This window comes from Diceros bicornis, chromosome 1 (assembly GCF_020826845.1).
Source record: "Diceros bicornis minor isolate mBicDic1 chromosome 1, mDicBic1.mat.cur, whole genome shotgun sequence".
In the NCBI taxonomy this organism is placed as follows: Eukaryota; Metazoa; Chordata; class Mammalia; order Perissodactyla; family Rhinocerotidae; genus Diceros; species Diceros bicornis.
The window spans coordinates 59,166,365-59,191,573 of NC_080740.1; the positions used below are offsets into that span (position 1 = coordinate 59,166,365).

Genomic DNA, 25,209 nt, shown 5'->3' on the forward strand with positions numbered 1-25,209 from the left:
TAGGTCTGAATTGTGATGGTGCTCCTTGAATCTCTGTGGAGAGAAAAGAGCCTTATAATTTTGAGAGCCCAAGCATCAGCCTTTGCTTCTTATATGGTGTCTTTCATAATATTTTGTTTATACTGATTTTACCAGCAAACAAGAAGATTTACCATCTGTATAAGTGAGAAGTTGAAAGTAGTTCATGTTCATATTTGTAGCTACGACATTCATTATTTAACCTATTTAGATGAGCAGAGGGATACATTGTGAAAATTTAATTTGTAGTTGAGGCACATTTCAGCTGCTGTCTGCCTCACTCAAATTTGCCTCTCCTCTAAAGTATGCTGTCCATTTTCATTGTGTAATTCATTTATGAATTAATCAATATTTTATCTATAGTTCTCTTGAAATGCCCCATTGAAGGTTGTGCCTTAGAGCAGTTTGATTGAATTTATTTAAGAGTTTTTTTTTTTTTTTTTGTCTATACAATGGCTGAATATTCTTCTATTCAACAGCTTATTTTGGGGTTTTTAGAAATCCAAGACCAGAAGAAACTTAAATCAATTTTTATATTTCAAGATTTTATTTTCTGTTTATAACATCAATAGAGTTTGTTTTACATCTAAAATAATACAAAAATATTACATAGAAACTATAAATCCTCAGAATCTCCCAAGATATTAAATAATCTAAATTTAGATAAGCAACTTTATACGCAGTTAAGGAAAGGGAATAATTTCCTTTTTTTTTTCCTTTGTCTTTTAAGATTGCTATCAAAAACGTCCAGATAATTTGGTCAGGATAAAAAACAAAAGGCCAGTATCCACATTGGTTTAAGAACCTTCAACTTTTATAGTGACATTCTTAATGTATCTGGCTTTACTTATTTTTATCAACTTTATTATAGTTAACCTAATGTAGACTGCATCCTTTGAAAATATATGATTCTGTGAGTTTTTATGATTGTATACACTCTTGAAGTCTCTACTTCAATGGTGTGAATGCAGAATATTGCCATCACCCCCAAAAGTTTCCTGTTGTCCCCTTGTCCCAGGCCCCAGAGAGCCACTGATGTGCTTTCTGTCACTATAGATTAATTACATTTTCTAGAATAACAGGTAAATAGAATTGTTCAATATGAACTTTTTGTGTCTGCCTTCTGTCACTCAGCATAATGATTTTGAGATTCATTCATGTGTATATTCAGTAGTTCATTCCTTTTCATTGTTGAGTAGTATTCCATTGTATTGATACATCACATTTTTATTATCTAGTTGCCTGTTGATGGACCTTTAAGTTGTTTCCAATTTTTGACTATTGTGAATAAGACTTCTATGTGCATTGGTGTGCAAGTTTTTGTGTAGATATATGTTATTTTTCTCTTATTTTTCTAATATCTGTGAGTAGACTGGTTGCATTCTATGGTGGATATATGTTTTAAGAAACTCGCAAATTGTTTCTCAAAGTATTTGCACCATTTTACATGTTCACCTAGCAATGTATGGGAGTTTCACTTGCTTCATATCCTCACAAACATTTGGTATTGTCAGCCTTTTTAATATTATCCATTCTAATAGGTGTGAACTGTTATCTCATTGTGGTTTTAATTTGCATTTCCCTGATGACTAATCATGTTGAGCATCTTTTTAATGTGCTTCTATTTATATGTCATCTTTTATGAAGTATAGTCAAATTGTTTGCCCTTTTTTATTAGTTTGCATGTCCCATTATTGAGTTGTAAACATCTATATACAAGTCCTAAATCAGATATATGTATTGCAGATAATTTCTCCTCTTCTGTGACCTGCCCATTCATTTTCTAAATAGTGTCCTTTGAAGACCAGTGTTTTAAATTTTGATGTGGGTAAGTCATTTTTTGTTTTAAGATTTATGTCTCTTGTGTTTTACTTAAGAAATTTTTGCTTACCCCAAGTGGGCAAAGAGTTTTCTCCTAGAAGTTTTTAAGTTTTAGCTTTCAGATTTAGTTCTATGATTCATTCAAGTTAATTTTTGTGAATAGTATGAGGTAAGTATCCAGGTTTATTTTTATCCATTCGAATATCCAATATAACATTTGTTGAAAAGACCTACTCTTGTCATTGAATTTTCTTGGCATCTTTGTCAAAAATCAATGGACCATATATACGTGACCCTCATTCTGGACTCTGTTTTGTTCCTTTTATCTATATGTCTATCCTTTCACCAATAGTAGATTGTCTTGATACCGTAGCTTTATAAGTTTGGAAATCAGCTGTGTAAAATTTCTTAGGATTTTATATGTAAATAATCATTTCTTCTGGAAATAGAGACTCTTTACTTCTTTCTTCCAATTTTTATGCTTAATATTTCTTTTTATTCCTTCATTGCAATGGCTAAGACCTACAGTATAATATTGAATAGAAATTGTGAGAGCAGGTATCCTTGCCTTATTTCCAATTTTAGTGGGCAAGTGTTCAATATTCCACCATTAACTATTATGGTAGCCATAGATTTTTCATAAATTCTTTATCGAATTGAGGAAGTTCCTTTCTCTTTCTGGTTTGCTCAGAATTTTATCATGAGTAGTTGTTGAATTTTGTCAAAAAATTTTTTTCCATCCATTAAAATGAAAATAAGGTTTTCTCCTAACTAATATAGTGAATTACACTGATTGATTTTTGAATGTTGTAACAACCTCCCATTCCTGGGATAAACCCCACTTAGATATGATTATTATCTTTTTGTATATTGTTGGATTCGATTTGTTAATAATTTGTCAAATATTTTTACATCTGTGTTCATACAAGATATCTGTATGTAGTTTTCTAATCTTTTTTCTTTCTTTCTTTCTTTTTTTTTTTTTGTAATGTCTTTATCAGATTTTGGTGTTATCTGACCCAATAAAATGACTTAGGAGGTGTTCCTTCCTCCTCTGTTTTCTGAAAGATTGTGTAATATTAATGTTATTTCTTCTTTGAATGAAACTTTCTGTAGCTGGAGTTTTCTCTTTGGGAAGGTTTTTGATAATGAGTTCAGTTTCTTTAATAGATTTGTAATTAAAAATGAAAACATTATTTATATTTTTTGTTTCATCTTGTGTTAATCTTAAGTTGCATTTTTCAAAGGATTTGTCCATTTTATCCAATTTGTTTTATTTGTTGGCACAAAATTGTTAATAATATTCTCTCATCTTTAATGTGTGTATATTCTATAGTGATCACATCTCTTCCATTCCTATTATTGGTGATTTGTGTTCTGTCTCTTTTTTTCTTGATCAGTCTAGCTAGGAATTTATCATTTTGTTGATCTTCTCAAAGAGCCAGCTTTTTGCTTTGTTGATATATTTGCTAGTTTTTCTGTTTTCTATTTCATTGATTTCTACTTTAATCTTTATTATTTGCTTTCTTCAATGACTTTGGGTTTACTTTGCTCTTTTTTAAATTCTTTAGGTAGATTTCTACAGACTTGAGACATTTTTTTCTAACATAAAAATTAAAGCTGTAAATTTCCCTCTAAGAACTGTTTATCTGCAGTCAACAAATTTTGATATGTTGTATTTTTATTCATTTTAAATATGTTCTAATTTCCTTTATAACTTATTCTTTCTCCCATTGATTACTTAGGAGTGTGTTCAAATTTACAAATGTTTGTGGTTTTCCTGAATATCTTGTTGCTTTTGATTTCTAAATAATTCTGTTTTGATCAGAGAAGATACTCGACATGGTTTTAATCTCTTTACGTTTACTGAGACTTGTTTTATGGCCCAGCATACAGTCTATCTTGCTGAAGGTACCAAGTGCACTTGAAAAGAATGTGTATTCTGCAGTTGACAGGTGTAGTAATTTATAAATATAAATAATTATTATTAGATTGTCTATGTCTTTACTGATTTTTTTTGTCTAGTTCTATAAGTTGCTCAGAGAGCAGTGTTAAAATCTTTATTATTATTATATTTCTCCCTGTAATTGTGTCCATTTTTGCCTCATACATTTGAGGCTCTATTATTAGGCATAAACGTGTATGATTATTGCAAACTTCTTGATTTATTGATCCTTTTATCATTATGAAATATCTCTTTGTTGCTGGTAATACTCTTTTTTTTTCTTGAAGTATATTCTATGTAATATTAAAGTGGCCATTCCAGTCTCATGTTTACTGTTTGCATGGCATATCCCTTTTTGTCCATTTACTTTCTGTTTCTTTAAATTTAAAGTGTGCCCTTGTAGAAAGAATATTTTTGGATCTTGTTCTTTTATCCATTTTGATAATCCCTGTCTTTTAATTGAAGTATTTAGTCCAGTAACATTAGTGTAATTATTGATACGTTTGAATTTGTGTCCTCCAGTATATTATTTGTGTGCTGTTTGTCCCCTCTGATTTCATTCCTCTATTCCCCCTTATCTGTTGTCTTTTGAATTATTTGAATATTCTTTAGAATCCCTTTTAATTCTTAGATATACCTATTTTTAGATATATCTATTTGTATTTTTTAATGGTTGCTCTATGGATTATAGCATACATCTTAACTTTTCTCAGTCTACTTAGTGTTACTAATGTACCACTTCCATAAAATGTAGAAAACTGGCAACCATATAAGACTATTTAGCTCCTCCTATGCCATTGCTTATGCTACAGTTTTCATTTGTATTAAATCTCACAAAATATTAACCCTACAAGACAAAGTTATAATTTTCGATTAAAGTTGTTATGTATTTTAGAGAAATTAAAAGAAAAAATAGTCATTTCTATTTATTCAGACATTTACCATTTTCAGTGCTATTAATTTGTTCCTAAAGAGTAGAGTTGAGTTTCCCTGTAATATCTTTTTACTTCAACCTGAAAAGCTTCATTTAACACTTCTTGTAATGCATGTCTGCTGCAGTGATTTCTCTTAGTTTTCCTTTATATGAAAATGTATTCATTTCTCTTGCATTTTTTTTTGTTTTGTGTGAGGAACATCAGCCCTGTGCTAACATCTGCCAATCCTCCTCTTTTTTGCTGAGGAAGACTGGCCCTGGGCTAACATTCGTGCCCATCTTCCTCCACTTTATATGGGACGCTGCCACAGCATGGCTTGCCAAGCGGTGCGTCATGCCCAGGATCCGAAACGGTGAATCCTGGGCCACCGCGGCGGAGTGCGCGCACTTAACCACTTGCACCACTGGGCCGGCCCCTCTTGCATTTTTTAATGATGTAGAATTCTGGATTGATAGATTTTTTTTCTTTCAGTGTTTTAAAAATTTTATTCCACTGTCTTCTAACCTCCATGGTTTCTGATAAGAAGTCTACAGACATTTGAGTCATTGTTCCCTTTCTGTAACATGGTTGTTTTTGTTGCTCTTTTTTGGGGCAAGGGGCACTGATTTCAAGGTTTTCTATTTATCTTTAGTTCAGAAGTTTGACTATGATGTGCTTATTTGTGGTTTTCTTCAAATTTATCTTGTTTGGGGTTGGCCGAGTTTACTGAATCTGTAAATTTATGTCTTTCACCAAATTTGGAAAATTTTTGGTCCTTATTTCCTCAAATATTTTTTGGTTCTATTCTCTCTCCTTTCTTACTGGACTCCAATTACCTACATATAAGACTTTTTGCTATTGTCTGATTTCATCATAGTAGGGTTAAATTTTGATTTTTTAAGAATATTCATTCCTTGTGTTCCTATATTGTCCCATAGATCTCTGAGACTCTGTCTATTTTATTTTAATTCTTTTTCTCTCTTCTTCAGATTTGATAATTTCTATTGCTCTATGCTCAGGTTCACTGACTTTTGTTTCTATCTCCTTATTAAGCCCACCCAGCAAAATTTTATTTCAGATACTATATTTTTTAGTACTAAAATTTCAGTTTGGCTCTTTTCTATATATTCTATTTCTTTGCTAAGATTTTCTTTTTTTTCATTGATTACCAGCATGTTTTCCTTTACTTTATTAAATATAGTTTTGGTAGCTATTTTAAAGTCCATTGTCTGCTAATTCCAATGTCTGCATCATCTCAGGTTTGGCTTCTTGATAGTTTTTACCCTTGAGAGTGCATCACATTTTCCTGGTTCCTTATATGTTAAGTAATTTTGAATTGTATCCTGGATGTTATAAATGTTATGTTCTGGAGACTCTTCATTCTGTTATATTCCTCTGAAGGGTGTGGATGTTTTTGTTTTAGTAGAGAATAAACTTGGTTAGACTAAAAATACAAACTTTCTCTTGCTTGTGATGGGCAATAGTTCAAATTTCAGTTTCGTTCTTTTAGCTTTAGCCTTAGCTCTGTATATGTGGTTCAGGGGTCTGCAGAGATGCAGGAAGAATTCAAGTACAGAATTTAGAGATACCTTTCTCTGGCTTTCTCTGCTCAAGGATCCCTCCACTTTAAAATGGTTGTGGTTGCTGCTGGCTCCTTCCCCTTGTTCCTCATGCCAGAGAAACTAAGGGGCTATCTATCAGAACTTTAACTTCCTCCTTCTGTGCCACAACCATGGCCTGTCCTCAGGTCGAAGAAACAAAAACAGGAAACTCACTCCATGCTAATTGCTGTCTCCAAATTTTGGCTCCTCCCCCCAAATCTGCCTGCTTTCATTTACTCTCAAGAGCTCTCGGAGGAATGAATATTCTTAAAAGACCAAAATTTAACCCTACTTTAATGAAACCAGATAATATAAATGACACAGGAAGTAAAACCAAAATTTATCTTTTAAAAACCTAAAATATATGAACATATTGTACTCACTTATTCAAAAAGCACATATGTGTACAAAAGAGGCTTTTTTACAGCAGTTTAAGCAAATATACTTTCATTGGCTACTGGTCCCAAGATGTTTTTTCCTTCATTAGTTCCTCTGAAATTTAGTGTACAGGTGTCCATCTTCAACTGACAACCATTACTTTGGTGCACATCACCATCTTATCTCCCCTGGATGAATGCAATAGCTTTGTAACTGGTTTTCCTGCACCTCCACCCACAACCCTGCTCTCCAGATACCATTCTCTACACAGCAATTATGATAATATTTTTAAATAAATACATTGGATCATCTCACGCACCCATTTAAAACTGACAATGGCTTACTTGGGGCTAAGTGGAATAAAATCCAAACTCTTTGTAGTAATATACAAGACTATAAGATCTGGCCCCTGGTTGTTTCTCACCCATGTTACACCGCTCTCCCATTGCTTCCTATTCTTCAGCCACATTGGCTATCTCTCGATCTTCAAGTGTACCCTGGCTTTTCCTACTTCAGTGCCCTCACACTTGCTGTTCCACCAGCAAGAAATGCTCTCCTCACTATTCTTTTTATGGTTGGCCTCTTCTCATCCTTTAGGTCACAATTTAAATGTCACCTTCTCAGAAAGGCCTTCCCTGATATCCATATCTAAGTATATTTCCTTCAGGTATCCTTTATCAATATTTCTGGATTGTTTCCTTTACGACATTACCACTTTTTGCCTACTATTTATTCGTTCACTTGTTTATCATCCATCTCCCTCATCGCACTACTCCATAATGAATACCATGTCTATTTCTTTTGCCACGGTGTCTCCAGTAGCCAGCAGAATATCTATAATAGTCATTCAATGAATATTTGTAGCATGAATGAGTAAACTCTGTCCTTAAGCATGTTGAACAGGGGAGATAAGATATGTACATACCTATCTCTAATTTAATACGTAAATTAAAACTGTATGTGAGAGATACCAGGAAAGTGCTACAGAGGTTAAGTGTTTAGTTCAATCCTTGTCATGAAGTTAATGTTCAATAAATGTTGAATAAATGAAAAGTTTCCCAGGAAAAATGGACATGCTTTCTTTTAATAGGAATGCAGTGAGATTGTCTGGTGATTCTGACACCCTGACTTAAGACAATATATTTTTCTTTACAAATTCTGAAGTTTAGGGGCCAGCCTGGTGGCGCAAGCGGTTAAGTGCATGTGCTCTGCTGCGGTGGCCCGGGGTTCACCGGTTCGGATTCCCGGCATGCACCAACGCACTGCTTGGCAAGCCATGCTGTGGCGGCGTCCCATATAAAGTGGAGGAAGATGGGCACAGATGTTAGCCCAGGGCCAGTCCTCCTCAGCAAAAAAAAAAAAAAAAAAAATAGGGGGATTGGCAGATGTTAGCACAGGGCTGATCTTCCTTACAAACAAAAACAAAAACAAAAACAAATTCTGAGGTTTAAAAATAAAAAAAAGAATAGAGATAGGTAAAAATAAATGGAAATACAATGCAATCACATATTACTCAAAGGTTAGGTTCCAAAATAAGTGTATGGTGAATACTATGTTTAAGTAATATTAAGCTTAAAAATCACATAAATCTTTCCAAGTACAGTTTTCCTCGTTGTATTGGTACCACCTTACAGAGAAATTCTCATGTACGCTAAAGCTTGAGAAGCACTAAACTTACAGACATTTCTTTGGTTCCCTGATTTAGGTATCTGGACATTCAAACTTTTCTGCCTTTAAAATAAATGATGAATGAAGGGTTGTTGGAGAATTATAAAGTGCTCCTGCTTTCCTACAGAGTTTACTCCATACACTTTTAATGTTGACTCTATTGATACATATTAAAAGATTTCTTTAATGAGAATTAAATTTGGTGATATATGTGAAAGCTCTTAGCTCTGGGACTGGCACATACTAGATATGAATGCTTGATGAATTTGAATTTAAATCTTGCTTCATTAGACCAAGATACAAGAGTTTTTAAAACATGTATGGAGAAGAATGTGATTTCCTGCTTCCTGTATTTCCAAGCTGGCATTTCCTGTTGTAACACCAATGAATCCCTCCATGATTTTTTTCAAAATATATTGTGGTGGGTAAAAGGATAGGAAATAATCAAGGGTAATTTTCTGTGCCTACCCCCAGCCTATAACTGCCACGTTCTCAGAATTATAGCTGGCTTTTTCATCCAGGGATACAATATTCATCCTGGTACCCAGGAAATTCACAGCCTGACTTTATCAGTTTTGTTGCTACTTTCTTAACACATCATCAACCCTGGGAAAGAATGACTTTTTATAATTTAAAAATTCCCTTTATTCCTCAATTCCTGCTAGCTTAAGGAGCACTAAATCCACATATCCTAGGAGGCATAGCTGTCCAATATATCCTATGTATACATTAATTTATGAGCCAATAAATGTTTCATATACAGTTGAGATTTTAAGTGAGCTTATGATAATTGGATCAAAGGAATATTAGACTAGCTTGAGAGTAATGTAGAAAACCAATCATGGGAGGCTATGATGAAATTTTAATTATAAAGGATATTGAATATCCTAGGGTGACAACTCTGTTATAATAGATGTAACAGTGAATTGGAAAGAGAGAAAGTAAGATTTTTACCCAGTTCTGCTTGAGATCAACTGTGTTTCCAGTAAATTATTGAACTCTTCTATGCTTCAGTTTTATATTTTCATTGAAGTTACCACTCCATTGTCTTTGGTTCAGTGGATTTATTAGAGAATTGCCCAATAGATTTAGATAAAGAAAAGTCACAAGTTAAAGTGTTGATTGATTGGGGAGTTTTGTGTATATTTTTTTCCTATTCAGTGATGAAAAGCTGAAGTTGGCATCAACCAACTTCAAGTTGTAGATGCATCAAGCTGAATGATTTTAAGATCTTTTGAGACCATTAGTTCAGAGATGCTGTATAAATAGAACCAGTACAAAATTTTCCTTCTCCATTCTGTCAGTCAAGTAGAATATGCTTTCTTTGCTTGTGATAAAAAAAAAAGAGAGAGAGAATGCAGAAGCTTGGATTCTCCATTTCTTTTGATTCATCCTTCCTTTCTCCTAGGATTGTTTGGATAATTTCATCAGACTTCTATTCCCATTCTGCCCCCTCACTCTTTTTTCTGGCTAATAATCATTAAGAATTTATATAATGAATTTTTTACAAGCTTCATCTCAATAAATGTCTAGTAGCAACTGTTTATAGTAAGGACTATGTTTTCCTAAGCTGATGCTTAGAGAAATTAAACAACTTTCCAAAGGACACATAATTAATAAACAGTAGAGCTAGATCTTGAGTCACAGAGTCTGGTTTGACATCAATCAGGATTACTAGAAGAGGGCCCTACCTAGGTGCATGATCTAAGCATACAATGTAATTAAACACCTTCACATGGGTTTGGGGTCTGTAATTGCTAGTGGAATTTAATCCTACATCTTACTTCCTAAAAGATGCTTTGTAGACAATTCTGAGGTTACTACAAAATTAAAGAATCTATAAGTCTTTTCTAAATAACTTTTAAAAGGAGTTTTGATAAAGTAATGTTTTAGATAACATTATCTCATCAAAATGCCTTAAAGGATCTTTTAATATTCACAGAAAATACCGTACATCTTAATTAGCTAATTTAGAGGATTTATATCTTACCTACCTTATAATGTGTTATACACATACCTGGTGAAGGAATTATGTAACAAAATCTATCACAAGGAATACGTGAGTGGAATTTGTCAGAAAAGTCCAAGTCATTTGTAAGACCCCATTACTTAGGCAGAATATTGTAGGTGGAAGATGGTACTGAAAGAAGAGGTTAGGATATGAAATACAAATCTATTTTACATCACAATTTTGCTGAGGCCAGCCCTTTAAAGAACATATACAGAACATCCAATTGAATTCTCTAAAAGGAAAAGAAATTTGTAGTTGTGAAAACATTTGAATAGGATCCCATATAAAATACTTGGAAATTAATAGCTTAAGACCAAATAGTATGATTCTTAATTAGGAATGCATGGATAGTAGTCAGACGTATTAGAATCTCAAGAAACAGGGGCATGGAAAAAAGCTCCCTGGAGATTCTGATCCAGTTTCTTCATCAATACCAACCTCATTGGACTCTTGTGAGGATTAAATGTGATAATGTGTATAGAAATATAAGTAAACTGTTAAGTGCTAAGGCATCAGGATGCAAGAGGGACCTCAAAAGCCAACAATTACTTCATACTCTGAATATATGAATGGATACTTTTGAGAATTGACTCTTCTTAGATTTGTTTGTTTTTTCCAAGCAGCAAGCAAACTGTGGCCTTCACTTAGACTGAGCTCAGGTCATATCTTAGAAAACAGCTCAAATTCAAGGTACAATTCAACAATATCAAATTCAACAATATCTACATTTTTTGAAAGAGAAAAAAACAGTATCCAAATCAGTGACCGTTTTGGCTAAAACCCTCTTGGGAACAAGGATATTCTTGAGTGCCAATTTCCCATCTTTTTAATTCAATGGCTAAAATCCCAAGAATTACAGAGGAGAAACAGGGCCAAACAAGGTTTTCTATTACCATAAGAGGCCCCAAGTGATGAATGGAAACTGGGAACAGGTTTTAATGGCAATACTAGAAGCCAGAAATTAGCTTAAATACAAACTTATGAATTTCTGGCGTGTATGGAATCTCAAATAGAATATGGATACTAATATTAGTGAATTAGAGACATGGCTTAACTTAAGCAGTTGTTGTTCTCATTCCAGAGAGCTCAACTTGCTGCTGGATTGGCCTGGACCCTTGATGCTTCCTTGTCTTGAGTCATTGATAAACTGTTGAGTGGGTTAAGACCAACAGTAGATCTCTGCAGTCACCGACGAGACTTCTCCTTCCAGATTGAAGCATTCCATTAACAAACACTCTTTGGCACTGTTATTCAAACAATTATGAAATCACCTAACTTTACTGTCTTGCAGCCTTTCTTCATTTTGTCTGCAAGGGTATATTGGGGGTCTTTGTTTAACGTCTCCATGAATTCAGGATAGATTGTACCCGTAGCATTTTCCTTATCAATGATTCTAGCAAATGAAAATCTAAAATGCCCATGTGAAATTTTTTTTAAGTCTATGTGGTTGGTTTGATATTACCAGTTTTTAGTTAAGCCAAAGTAGTCCCTAGTATGAATGCCTTTTATTATCAAGTGCTCATAAACAATCGCTTTAGTAATAATAGAATTTTGAAAGAATTTGTATCAAGTTCAATGGCATTTTTTTAAAAATAGGAAATTTGGTTCTCTAGTCACATCTGTAAGTTCCTCCAGTACCCTGGAAGATCATTCATCTCATTACAGACACTTGACTTGCTTATAGTACTCTCATGCTTCTTACCTCCTCACTTATCTTGAGGTTCAAGTTCTGTTTAAACATTTTCTTTAATGAAAGATAAAGAATTTGGGTAAGATACTTTCTAAATATCTCTCAATCTTTAACATTCTATGATTCTTGTTAGGCCATCTCAATTAAGAATACTGGTAGAGAAGCAAAGCTCCAAAATCGAACAGTTTGATTTTATCTGTTAATATTACATACACAGTCTGCCCCAATCCTTTAACCTATTCTCCCTTTTGATTGTTACTTGTCCAAAGATAGTTTGAGTCCCTTTGTTTATTCTAGGCAATTTTCAAATGCCTCAGTCAAGAATCAACAATATATTAGTTTTACTAAAAATTTAGAGGATCTCTCCCTAAAAGCTAATGCATTCCCTCTGGAGGGAAGGGAATGTGAAAAAAAAATTCAGCTGTTATGTTATATGAGAAATCTTTTTTCTCTCCCCATCCACTGGATGCTATATACCTGTAAAGAATGCTGTAATCATATAGGAAAGTATTTTCCTTTTGGAGATGCATAAAGATCAGAAGTCTTTTTCCTTTATAACAAGATGGATTTTTCCCCTCCATTTGTAATATTTTATTTGAATAAAAATAAGAACAAAGTTAAGCAACAAAAATAAGAAAGCCTATAAATATTTTCACTTCTAATAAGGTTTTCTCCTGCCCATTCTGTACATATTCTTGGTTGTTCCTACCTAGGATGTGAAGAAAAGAAGAGATATGTTTTGCTCAATACATATAATTTCAGGTAGACTCTTTGAGAATTTAAACACAATTCCAGTGTGATCTCTTAATTCATTTTGGAATAAGAGGATCCTAATGATGTAACAATAGAATCAAGTCAAATGAGACTTGAAAAATGGTTGCTTTTTTAAAATGCGATAAGATGTACAATGCTTCAACATTTCCAATGACAGGAAAGTCACTAGCTCACAAAGCAGCATACTCAATTTGTAAATTTCCATTCGTTCATTCATTATGTATGTATTGAGCCATTCTCTGTTTAGAATGAGCAGTCTGACAGCAACAAGACTGAAAGGGGGGAGACCAGTTAGGAGTCTTTCTCATTAGTGTAGGTGAGAGATGATGAAGCCTGAACTAAGTCAGCACCAAGAGAGGAAAATAGAATAACCAATTTAAAACATATGTAGAAAACAGAACAACTAGACTTAATGACTAACTCCAGTCCAGATTCAAGGAGAGGGGATTAGTTTCCATCTCTCAATAAGAGGATTAAAGATGTGGCCATCTTTAATCTGTCGTACGCTCCCTAAGATGGAACTTTTCAACTACCTTGGACCATACTAAATACTGAAATGTTCATTTGTCTTTGTTTTTAAATTATATATCATGTGCTCACTTTGTGGAACAACATAAATATACAACTTAAAAATTAAAATTAGATCCTTCCTTATTTGGCAGGTACTCTCATAATGGTCAGCCCAAAGCCTGATAAAACTAATGAGCATGCCCCTTGCCCTGTGGCCCAAAGACACCAGATTGTTTGGTTCCCCAAGGCAAAATGATTTGTAATGACGCTAATAATAGAGAAAGGAAAATTTTTGTGAATTAGGAGAGTTCACTGAGTGCCAGTATTTTTTTTATAGGCTTAATTTGGTTGTGTTGTGATTGGTTTTGCTCTTGTGCCCAATGACCTTGTGATAGATGCATTTTACAAATACAATTACGGGGGTACAATTGAGGGATGCTATTTCAAAGTTCTTGTCTAGCATGGAGGAAAACAAAACCATGTCTTATCTTGGCACTTCTCTTATCATGTCACTTTTCTTGTTAGTTATAAGCAAGAAATACCTTATTTTATAATTTATAATTATAATATAAAGTAGAAAGAGTGATAACATAATACTTTGGGGCAGAGCCTTTCTTAGAGTCCAGCAACTTTTTAAGTGGGATTCAATTCCCTCTCTCCATTAGACATGGCCTGTCCATATACAACAAAAGCGACATGCCTGAATTGTAGCAGCTCTTCTTGAATTTGCTAAAAAAGGATCTGAAGAAAATGAAACAATCATCACTTATTTATTGAGAGTCTGTAAGGTTTCCTACACTGTGAAGAATATACGGAAATGTAAGACATGGCTTCTGCTTGCAGGTTGCTTATAAATAAGGTAAAGAAATAATATTAAAGCATTTGGATGAATTAAAGAATCACACATGTCTGCATTCAGAGATACGTGGTAGACTGTGAAAGAGGAAAAAAAGGCCATTATGTTTAGAATAGACAATGTTGCATGGATTAGGTGGATTTTAAGCTGGACCTTGAAATGTATATAAGATTTGGAAAGGGGGAAAGAAAAGAAGAAGCTATTTCTCCTTGAGAGAATTGCACCGGTTGGAAATTTAGTTCTGTTCAAAAAATATTGAATACGTCTGTGCCAAGCTCTATATTGAGTGCTGGAGATTACAGCATTTTTGGGAACTGTTCTGTACTCTGCTGCTAAAGCATTTTCATGTATCCTAAAAAAGTGAATCTCTTGTGAGGAAACAAATCCCTTGAAGGAATTCTCATGACAGAAGTCTCTTTTCCTTGGTGATATAGAAAGGGACTGGTTTTTGTTTTCAAAATATAGGATAAGCTCTAGGAATAATTGGGAAAGTTTAACTTTGGTGCACACTCATCTTCTCCATCATCACTGACTTCCTGTCTGGCATAGTTACAGGTGCTTATCTGTGTTTGATACCTAACGGGATGTGCTATATATAGACTATCAACTAAGGTGTTATCTGATGATAATAAATTGTTGCATTTTAATAATAATAATAGTAATAATGTACTTGTCAGTCACTATGCAGATTACTTTATATACATCATCTCATGTAATCATAACAACTCTATGAGTTTTACTTAATATTGTCTTCCCCAATTAAAATGAGTAAACTGAAGCTTAGATTAAGTAACATGTCCAAGGCCACATAGTTAGTCACTGGCAGGGGTGTGACTGACTCCAAATCTGTGTTCCTAATCACTGTGCTAGTCTGCTTTTTAATAGGGCGTTTGTGAAGGTCCAAAGGAAGGAATGCATAATGGCGTGGTTGAGGTATCAGCATTAATATTTGTAGACAGAGCACATGCCAGCAGTCTAAGCAATCCCATTCCACCCACTAGTAAGGTTGGCAAGAGGCTAAGTAAAACAGTGTAAGAAACAAAAACATTGTAGTGCCAAATATAGAGTATACCATTTTTAGTACAATGTCTTTGAAAAAGGTGGCTAATTTGTGTTGGCTGTCTGTTTGCCTTCTCAGTCATTGAGGGAGTAAATATTAGTTGAAGCTTATGATCCTGACACATCAAAATGGACAACCTGGCAGGTGTCCTTGCTGAAAGATGACGAGATTGGTAAAAGATGAGCCCTGGTTTTCCTCCTGAGATGTGACACTTGGGGGCTTCCATTAAAAACATCACCAAGCCTCTGTCACTTTAATCTCTTCCTTAAGTGCCTGTGATCTTTTCAGGGGCACAAGTCCATGCATGGTCAATACCCAGTGGCCAGGTTTCTGAGCTGTGGGCAGAGGTGGCAGTGACTGTGAGGGCCTGGGAGGACATAAGGGAAGAAAAGGTCACTCTTCCTGACAACTTATAACTTGACTCCACTTTTAAGCCATTTATTTTCAGAAATAAGTAATGGGTAAAGACATAGGCCAGGCCTACAATTTGTGCACTTGAGAGTTTAAGGCTTTCTGAGATCAAATTACCACAGCAAACAGAGACAGAGTTACTGTAGGAACATTTTGGGAGGAAGCAGATAGAGAGGGAGAAGCTGGAGACCTAAGAAAGGAGACAGGAATAGAATGGGATGGAAATTGCTTCCCACTCTGCACCCTTGAGGGAACAAAGAGGACAAATAAGAAGCAGCAGTGAGAGGAGGAAGCTGGGAGCTTCTCTGGAATAATATTGGTCAGGTTATGGAGTGTTATCAGCAAGTGTACTTGGTGGCTGGAAGGAAGGGATGTGCTAGTGCAGGCCATTGAAATCCAGGTGTCGAGATCATTGCCTTGGCCCCTTCAACTATCCCCTCAAGGAGGGAAGCATGCCAAATGTCAGGTCTCATTCTGGCTGTGTTCCAGTCCATAGCTAGAAAATGACCCACAAAGGAAGATCTAGGAGTGAGAGGTCGCTGGGAGACAAGGAAAAGAAAGGACTTTTAGAGAATGGTTTTTGCACATGGGGCAATGGATTTTTTTTTTCTTTTTGTGAGGAAGATCAGCTCCGAGCTAACATCCATGCTAATCCTCCTCTTTTTGCTGAGGAAGACTGGCTCTGAGCTAACATCTATTGCCAGTCCTCCTCCTTTTTTCCCCCCAAAGCCCCAGTAGATAGTTGTATGTCATAGTTATGCATCCTTCTAGTTGCTGTATGTGGGACGTGGCCTCAGCATGGCTGGAGCAGCGGTGCGTCGGTGCGAGCCCGGGATCCGAACCCCGGGTCGCCAGTAACGGAGTGCGCGCACTTAACCGCTAAGCCACGGGGCCTGACCGGGCAATGGATTTTAAACTCCTACGGAAGAGATGAGAGGGCCAGGGAAGAGTGGATGTTCAGAACAGAGAAGCAGAGGCAATGACACAGCACAGGAGGGCTTGCTCTGATCATTCTCCTTCCTTCACTGAAGAGAACTGGTTGTCTTTTTGTTGCCTCTGCAGCAATACAAGGGGGAATCTTAGGGGAACTGAGGCCCATAGGTGTAAAGAAGCCTTATATATAGGGAAGAAGAGCTGCAGCTATTGAAATTGCTGTGTATTGTAAGATAAATCCCAGCCTCCCACATTTTGCTTAATAACAGCAGACTTTTCACTGCAAAGCATTAATGGAGTCGGAATTCCAGTCAGGCTTGGGAGATCAAGAGTAACTCTCTTGATGTAACGGTTTTGCAGGCTCTGGAAGACATTGTCATCCATTAAAGAAAAATTTTAAAATCAGTCTTGAGAGAACAAAGAAAATGTCTTGGGTGATAAATGAAAAAGATTTGAAGTAAAATAAGGAAAATCTTGGGGAAAGAATCTCTCTTAAATTTTACCAGATTTCCCCCACTATGATCACAAGGGGTCAAGTAAGAGCTTAGCCTGCAGCTTGATGGAGCCAATTTTTTAAAGAGAGAATTTTAAAACCTAAAATATTGGTTATTTGTAAAGGCACACAATGATGGTAAGGGCCACTTGGTTTGGGGCAGAATTGAGTGTTGGGTCTCAGGATACTTGTTTTAGGCTTGCCGCCTGAAAGAGGACAGCACTTGCCATCCCCCTCCCTTTGCCCTAGGAGTTGAACACTTTCTGCAGTACTTAGGAGTATTCCAGGGAAAATGTGAGGGTCAGGTAAGTAATCCCCATCAATAACCCCGGAGCGCCTCCCTTGCGTTTGTCTCCTTTAAACGTGGAGCCGCCGCCCACGTACCCATACTTAGCTAAGGCCCTCAGTTTATTTTCCTGAATTGCGCTTGTAAATCTTTTCCTGGGGAGCTGATAGCCCGAGTCCTACAGATTTAACTGCTTTTCCTAGAATAATCTTCCAAGACCCGTTAAGCAGCCCAGAGACCGCGGAGACTGGATGAACATGACCGTGGGGGCAGGGAGAAAGGGAGTGGCCGTGTTTCCGCGGTCTGCTGAGATCCGGCAGGTACAGGCAGGGTGAAGGAGCTGGGGCTGGAGCGGCTGGAGCAACTGATCAGTCCAGGTCGCCGTTCGCCACCTGGGTGCGGAATCGGGGCCAGACTTGCTGAGCACTCCTCCCCCTCCCCCTCTGCTTCCTTTTCCCTCCCCCTGGAGCAGCGGCGGCGGCGGCGGCAGGAAGCGAAGCAAGGCTGAGCGACTCCGAAGCGAGCGGAAGAGCTGGGATATGGGGAGTCGGCGGGGACGGCGGGGCCAGGAGCCCTACGGAGGGCCCGCGAGGGGAGCGGCCCCCGGCGTTTGCTAGCGCGCGAGCGGTGGGGGAGCGGGCGCAGGGAGGCACGAGCGGAGGCAGAGGCGGGGCCCGGGCGTGGAGCGCGGCTGGGGAAGCTGCTGCCTCCGGCCCTGCCCGGCTGCCTCCGCCGCGGCCGGTGGCTATGGAGCTGGCGGACACCAGACCTGGGGCGACAGAGCATCCGCGACTCCGCCCGCCCATGTCCTGGCTGCTGCTGCTGCCTCTCCTGCTGCTACTGCTGCTGCCGGGCCCAGCGGCCTCCCAGCTGCGGTACTCAGTGCCGGAGGAGCAGGCACCCGGCGCGTTTGTGGGCAACGTGGCTAACGCGCTGGGGCTGGAGCTGCGGCGCTTGGGGCCGGGCTGCCTGCGCATCAACCATCTGGGTGCGCCCAGCCCGCGCTACCTGGAGCTGGACCTGACGAGTGGAGCGCTCTTCGTCAACGAGCGCATTGACCGGGAGGCGCTGTGTGAGCAGCGGCCTCGCTGCCTGCTCAGCTTGGAAGTACTGGCGCACAGCCCCGTGGCGGTGAGCGCCGTTGAGGTGGAGGTGTTGGACATCAACGACAACTCGCCACGCTTCCCGCGGCCGGACTACCAGCTTCAGGTAAGCGAATCGGTGGCGCCTGGAGCGCGCTTTCATATAGAGAGCGCACAGGACCCCGACGTGGGCGCCAACTCGGTGCAGACCTACGAGCTCAGCCCCAGCGAGCACTTCGAGCTGGACCTTAAACCCTTGCAGGAGAACAGTAAGGTGCTGGAGCTGGTGCTGCGTAAGGGCCTAGACCGCGAGCAGGCAGGCTTGCACCACCTGGTTCTCACAGCTGTGGACGGGGGCAGCCCAGCCCGCTCGGGCACGGCACAGATCTCTGTGCGTGTCCTGGACACTAATGACAATTCTCCCACCTTCGACCAGTCCACTTACCGCGTCCAGCTTCGGGAGGATGCGCCCCCAGGCACATTGGTGGTGAAGCTGAATGCGTCAGACCCGGATGAGGGCTCCAATGGCGAGCTCAGGTACTCCTTGAGCAGCTACACGTCGGACCGGGAGAGGCAGCTCTTCAGCATCGACGCCAGCACGGGGGAAGTGCGGGTAAGTGGAGCGCTGGATTATGAGGAGGCCTCTTCCTACCAGATCTATGTGCAGGCGACTGACCGGGGTCCAGTGCCCATGGTGGGTCACTGCAAGGTGCTGGTGGACATCGTGGACGTGAATGATAATGCACCAGAGGTGATGCTCACGGACCTGTATAGCCCAGTGCCTGAGGATGCTGCACCCAACACTGTCGTGGCCCTTCTCAGTGTCAATGACCAAGACTCAGGACACAACCAGAAAGTGAGCCTGGGCCTGGAGGCCACACTGCCTTTCCGACTGAATGGCTTTGGAAACTCCTACACACTGGTGGTGAATGGCCCACTGGACAGGGAGCGGGTGGCTGCCTACAACATCACGGTGACAGCCACTGATGGGGGAGTACCACAGCTCACATCCCAGCGGACACTGCAGGTTGAGATCTCTGACATCAATGACAATCCTCCAAGCTTCCTGAAGGACTCCTACTCTGTCTACATCCAGGAGAACAATTTGCCAGGGGTGTTGCTCTGCACTGTGCAAGCCACAGACCCAGATGAAAAGGAGAATGCAGAGGTGACCTACTCCCTCCTGGAAAGGGAGATTCAAGGGCTACCAGTCACCTCTTATGTCTCCATTAACAGTGCCAGTGGCAGCCTTTATGCTGTCAACTCCTTTGACTATGAGAAGTTTCGAGAGTTCTTGGTGACTGTGGAGGCCCAGGACAAGGGGAGCCCACCCCTGAGCAGCACTGTGACCGCCAACGTGTATGTGGTGGACATGAATGACCATGCCCCTCACATCCTCTACCCTACCTCAACCAATTCATCAGCAGCCATTGAGATGGTGCCTCGGACTGCCCCTGCTGGCTACCTGGTCACCAAAGTCATAGCCATGGACTCAGACTCTGGGCAAAATGCTTGGCTCTTTTACCATCTGGCTCAGACTTCTGACCTGGATCTCTTTAAAGTAGAGCTACACACAGGAGAAATTAGGACTACCAGGAAGATGGGAGACGAGAGTGGAACCACTTTCAACCTGACTGTGGTGGTCCGAGACAATGGAGAGCCATCACTATCAGCCTCTGTGGCCATTACAATAGCTGTGGTGGATAGGGTCTCCAAAATCCTCCCTGATACTCAGAGACATGTTAAGAGTCCTCGGACATACTCTGAAATTACACTTTATCTAATAATAGCGTTAAGCACAGTGTCTTTTATATTTCTTTTGACAATCATTGTTTTGAGCATCATCAAGTGTTACCGCTACACTGCATATGGCACGGCGTGCTGTGGAGGCTTCTGTGGAGTGAGGGAGCGGTGCCCTGCAGAACTGTACAAACAGGCCAATAACAATATTGATGCCAGGATACCGCACGGCCTCAAAGTGCAGCCTCACTTCATTGAAGTGCGAGGGAATGGCTCCCTCACTAAGACCTACTGCTACAAGGCCTGTCTGACGGCAGGCTCAGGGAGTGACACTTTCATGTTTTACAACACAGGGGCCCAGACAGGACCGGGGCCTGGGGGAGTCCAAGCAGCAGCCGGTGACAGCAGGCACCTCACAGGCCAAAGTGGGCAGAGTGCTGGGAACCTGATTATCCTCAAAAATGAGGCTGTTTCTCAACATGAGGTGAGATAGCAGTCAAGGGGTCTTCGACAAAGTCATGCATTTTTCACATACCCCACCCCCCCAATATCATGTGGTTGGCTTTATTGAGTTATTAACAGTGACGGGTTATCTGATAAACTGAGTATGCATATATAGTACGTAATTTGATTATAATCTGCTATGTTTCCTTTCTGGAAAAATAGCGTTAGAGAATTGCTTTACTTTTCATTTTCTTTTCAGATATATAAAGGCTTGACTATAAAATTCTTTGAGAAATGAGGATTAGTCTTAAATATTTGATGTTAAAGCACAGCTCTGTGGAGAAATAGAACAGGCTGGAGAATAAGATGGTGCTATAGGGAATAACATTATGAGATTCAAGGAGAAATGGCCTCTGCTCTATTATCTGCAGGGAAAGTTCTCTTTTGAAATCCTATAGGAGTGTTGTTTTTTAAAAAGCTCTGAGACCACTAGGGGCCGTGGTGATCACCTCTGTATGCTGTTCCTCTTTATACCTTGGACTGCCTGCAGTGAAAATTATCCAGTTAATATTTCCAGTAATTGCACTGAACTAATGCAGTAGGATCTTTTGGAAATTCATGTCAGAAGTGGTAGAGCCATAGAATGTGGACCTAACCCTGAAGCCAAAGTCTGCTTTGGTTATTTGATGTGGTAACTCTTCTCTAGAGGCTGTCAGAGGAAATGAATGATGGTGAGGCAGAGAGACCAAAAACCAATTTGTCTGGTTCGGCCAGGAAGGTATTAGAATGAGTGGATTAGGGATGTGGGGGGTTGGTGAAGACCAGGACAAGCTGGGAGTGGGAAGAAAGAAAAGAGGGAAAGAACTCTCCCACTAGTCACCTTTCTTGGCATAGAATTCATTGTAAGAGGATTTCCCTACATTTAACTTAAATGAAATCTGTAATCTGATTTCCTGTTGACAGTTCCTAAGGTTTTGATGAGATGTGAAGTAGCCTCTTCAAGCCCTTTGTGTCTTTAGGTTAAATGACAATACTCCAAACAATACTTTGACATGTTCCAAAGCACGCATTCATTTTCTGGATCTAAAATTTGGTTGCAAAAGCCTTGGGAAATGGGTGGCTTACTATACATGAAAGACAGCTGTTAGTAAATACACTGGTTTTAAGTTTTAAATAGCCGTAAGGCCAGCTTGCTCATTATTGTGAAGAAGGCATACAAATTATTGACAGTGCATGAATGTACGGATGTGTTTGTGTAGTGTGTTTATCTCCATATGCATGCTTTAAATAACAGAGATTTGCTTTGTGATACTTTAAACTTGGATTTCAGAAGCAAAAATTTTGTCCCATAAATAGAGATGAATTGTTATCTTCCCAAACAACTACTTTGTAGCTAGGACTTTTGTAGCTACTACAAAATGTGTTAATAATATTTGTCCTTCCTATATTTTTTGTGATATATTTTCATTGACATATTGCCGTCTTTTTATTAATGTCTATATTTTCACATTCTAAATTCATGCTGATCTTAAAGTAATGCATAAGTACAGAGAAAACAGAGATGGCCTGAGAGGAGAATTTCCCATCCCTGTTGTAGGTAGATTTATCAGAACAGCCTGATGTTTGTCAGTGCTGAGCAGCCACAGGGGGCAGATTGCAGATTAAGAAAAACAGGGAAAAATCAAGGAGTTTCCAGAATTCTTTAGATCATAGGTTTGGGAAGCATATAAAAGGGCTTAGCTTTAAATAAGGATGCTATAGACATTTGCTTAGCAAATTCCTGTGAAGCCCTTTTGGGCCTTCAGTGGGCTGCAGGTGGTGAAGAGGCACGGAGAGCTGGCGGGCAGGCAAGACTCAGTTTTGCCCCCAGCTGTGAGCCGGAATCTTCCAGGAATGACATTCTTACCCTTCCTCTCCTGGCTCAAAGCCTGGGGCAATTTGATACATGAACTATTTCTGTCTTACACTGACCTGTGTGTTAATAGGTACTTTGGTACACAAACCTTTAATCTAGGGAGAAAATTATGTCAGAAAAATGCTTACTCTTGTGGGATTTTGTCAGGAGAGTGCATGATTTTATAAAGGCAAATTTCTGCAGACACTTTCGGAAGTCCTCTGAAGAGCCCTAAAATCTACCACTCCTGAAATTATTGCAGTTTTAGGGAGAGAGTGAGTCACATTGTCATAGCATGGCAAAGTGGGAACAAAATCACTCAACTCTGAAAGTCGCTGCTAGATCAACCTGTTAAATTCCATCTTAGACTTTCTCTTTTCCCTGCCTAGTTACTGCAGATGCAGGAGGGTCCTGGGGTACAATTAATGCCATGTGCCCACATTAAAGTTAGATGGGGATTGAAAAGGATGAGTAAGGGAATTTGCACTCACAGACCACCCTGCTATGTAAAAATGTTTTGCTTTGCAATATATGTGTGGTTTCATTACCCGTAAGTCATGCATTAAACAAACATTTATCAACCTCTAGCATATGAGGAAACAAGCTCAGAGAGGTTAAGTAACATACACAGTCACTCTGTTAATGGTATTTGAAGTCATGTCTGTCTGACACCAAAGACTGTGCTTTTTGAAATAGTACGAGTAGACAGAAATCCCAGTGTTTATGCTCCTTTTGACATGGGATACTCAGGCATTTAGGCTACCACTGGCTCACCTAGTAGTGACTCTTTGGAAAAAGAGTCATTCCTTGCCTAGAAGTAGGTCACAAATGGGAGGATCAGTGAGTAAATATATTTTTGTTTGTTTTACCATTGGCAAAACCTGTTAAGATCTTTTATCTCTGTTCTTTCTCTGATTTCTCTCTTGTTGCTTATTAAACATCAGCATTTAACACCAGACTCTAATCTTTTGGTGGATTTTACCCCCAGTGAGCTTTACTTCACAAGTCACTTGTGCAGTGAGGTTTTTGAAGTAACTATTTGGCAATGGGGCAAAATTTTTCTTTGGGGATTTCTGAAAACCTGATAGTGGATATGGCTGGTACCTTCTTCAGAGTCTACAAGAAAAGGAACCAAATCTTCAGGTGGATTTTGTGCATTTATCGTCCTGTGGCTGCTGGTGAGTCACTTTGAGTGCTCTCGGTGGATCTGTCCAGTTGTGCCTCAGAGGGACCAGTTGGCACATGATGTGGAAATCACAAAAGAGTAGCAGAAATGACTTAAGTTTACATTCACTTTCACTTATTTTAAAGCAATTTGTAGTTACCAAATCTTCAGTTATTTCTGCCACTGAGTGTACATATTCACCGGAATCCAGATGTAGTGACCTGAAAACCCTTCTTTCAGTGGCACCTGATTTATTTCTCCCAGGGCTGACTTTTCTATCTGGTGACTTTGTCCTGAACGAGAATTTACACTTAGTGTAAAGTGGCATGGTGGTGAATTTATAAAAACTGCACAATGATCAGAATAGGCAAGGAAATTGTATCCGTGAATTTCCATTCCAGTATTTCATCCTTTGATGGTCACTTTTCAGTGGATGGGGCTGTGCATTTCCATATTGGTTATGGGACTGTTCTTCTGAGCAAAGATTTTTTTTCTTTGGTCTGATAATATAATAATTTTTTCAAATTACCTCCTTCCTCCCTTCTTCTGCTGATCTGCTGAGCCAGATGCAATTACGGCTAAGCTCTTCTCTGTCTCTTTGTCTTGCACATATTCTGACTGATCAAGAAATCTATTTATTATAGCTTGAATGTCATTGGTCTACCCTTTCCGCTGACCCGGGAGTGAGCGTCACATGGGCATCTGGTCTAACTCAGAACACTCTGCAGGGACACAGCCTGGCATATTATAAATTGTCTGTTGGCATGCTGTCTGCCTGACAGAATAGCAGAATCGGTTCTGGATACTTGCCTTGGTTGGCCACCAATTTTTGCTCTCCATGAGAGGTCAGGATGATGTCAGTTTGCAAATGTTTGAGGAAAAATTACCATCACCAAGTCCAAAGGTTGAGCTGAATTTAATGGGAATTTACAGGTGTCTTTGAATGTGACTTTTGTAGGACTTCACCTGGCTCAGTGTTCCTGTGCATTTTATAGTATGAATATAAATTTAACTTATTCATATAATAATATTCTGAGCATTATAATCTGCAATCATGATTTCAAAAATCAAAGGTCAAGAGGATTCCTTAGCAGTGTTTTAAACCTGCTAGCCTAAAAATTGTACAGTTTTTTTTCTTGCAAGTATTTGAACTTGACACATGCAAAGAAATATCTGACATTGCAAAGATGAAGAGAAATGTTAGTTCCTTGGCTCATAAGCAACATCAGTTCCTTTCTGGCCTTGCAGGGTCGGAACTCTGGGCTCTAGGGAAGTGAAACTGTGAGGGAGAGTAACGGCTGTGCTACCAGGCTGTGCATTCAGAATTAAGCAAACCGAGCATTTTCTGTTGTACTGGAACCCATTAGGTGTGTTTTTAAAGTTATTTTTATTTTATTTTTCTGCTCTGTGGGTTAGGGTTGTAAATGATTGTTTTCAAAGGCAAGTATTCACCTAGAATTCTCATATTTATCATCTTTTTATTTTGATTTACATTACATTACATGTAATGTAACA

General features: G+C 39.0%; 1 protein-coding gene across 9 annotated transcripts in view; it reads left to right on the forward strand.

Annotated features, from left to right (window-relative positions):
• Positions 1-25,209, forward strand: part of LOC131406372 (protocadherin alpha-C2) — a 162,156-nt gene that overhangs the window by 104,039 nt on the left and 32,908 nt on the right. Inside the window, exon 1 of one of the 9 annotated variants that reach the window (XM_058542299.1) lies at positions 17,726-20,675. The exons of 7 other annotated variants lie outside the window; for them this stretch is intronic. In XM_058542299.1, coding sequence (XP_058398282.1) covers positions 18,117-20,675 — 2,559 coding nt within the window. In that variant the 5' untranslated portion in view covers positions 17,726-18,116. Of the gene's footprint in view, positions 1-17,725; positions 20,676-25,209 lie in introns of those variants that run through there. One more of the 9 variants, XM_058542270.1, reaches the window with a different exon arrangement.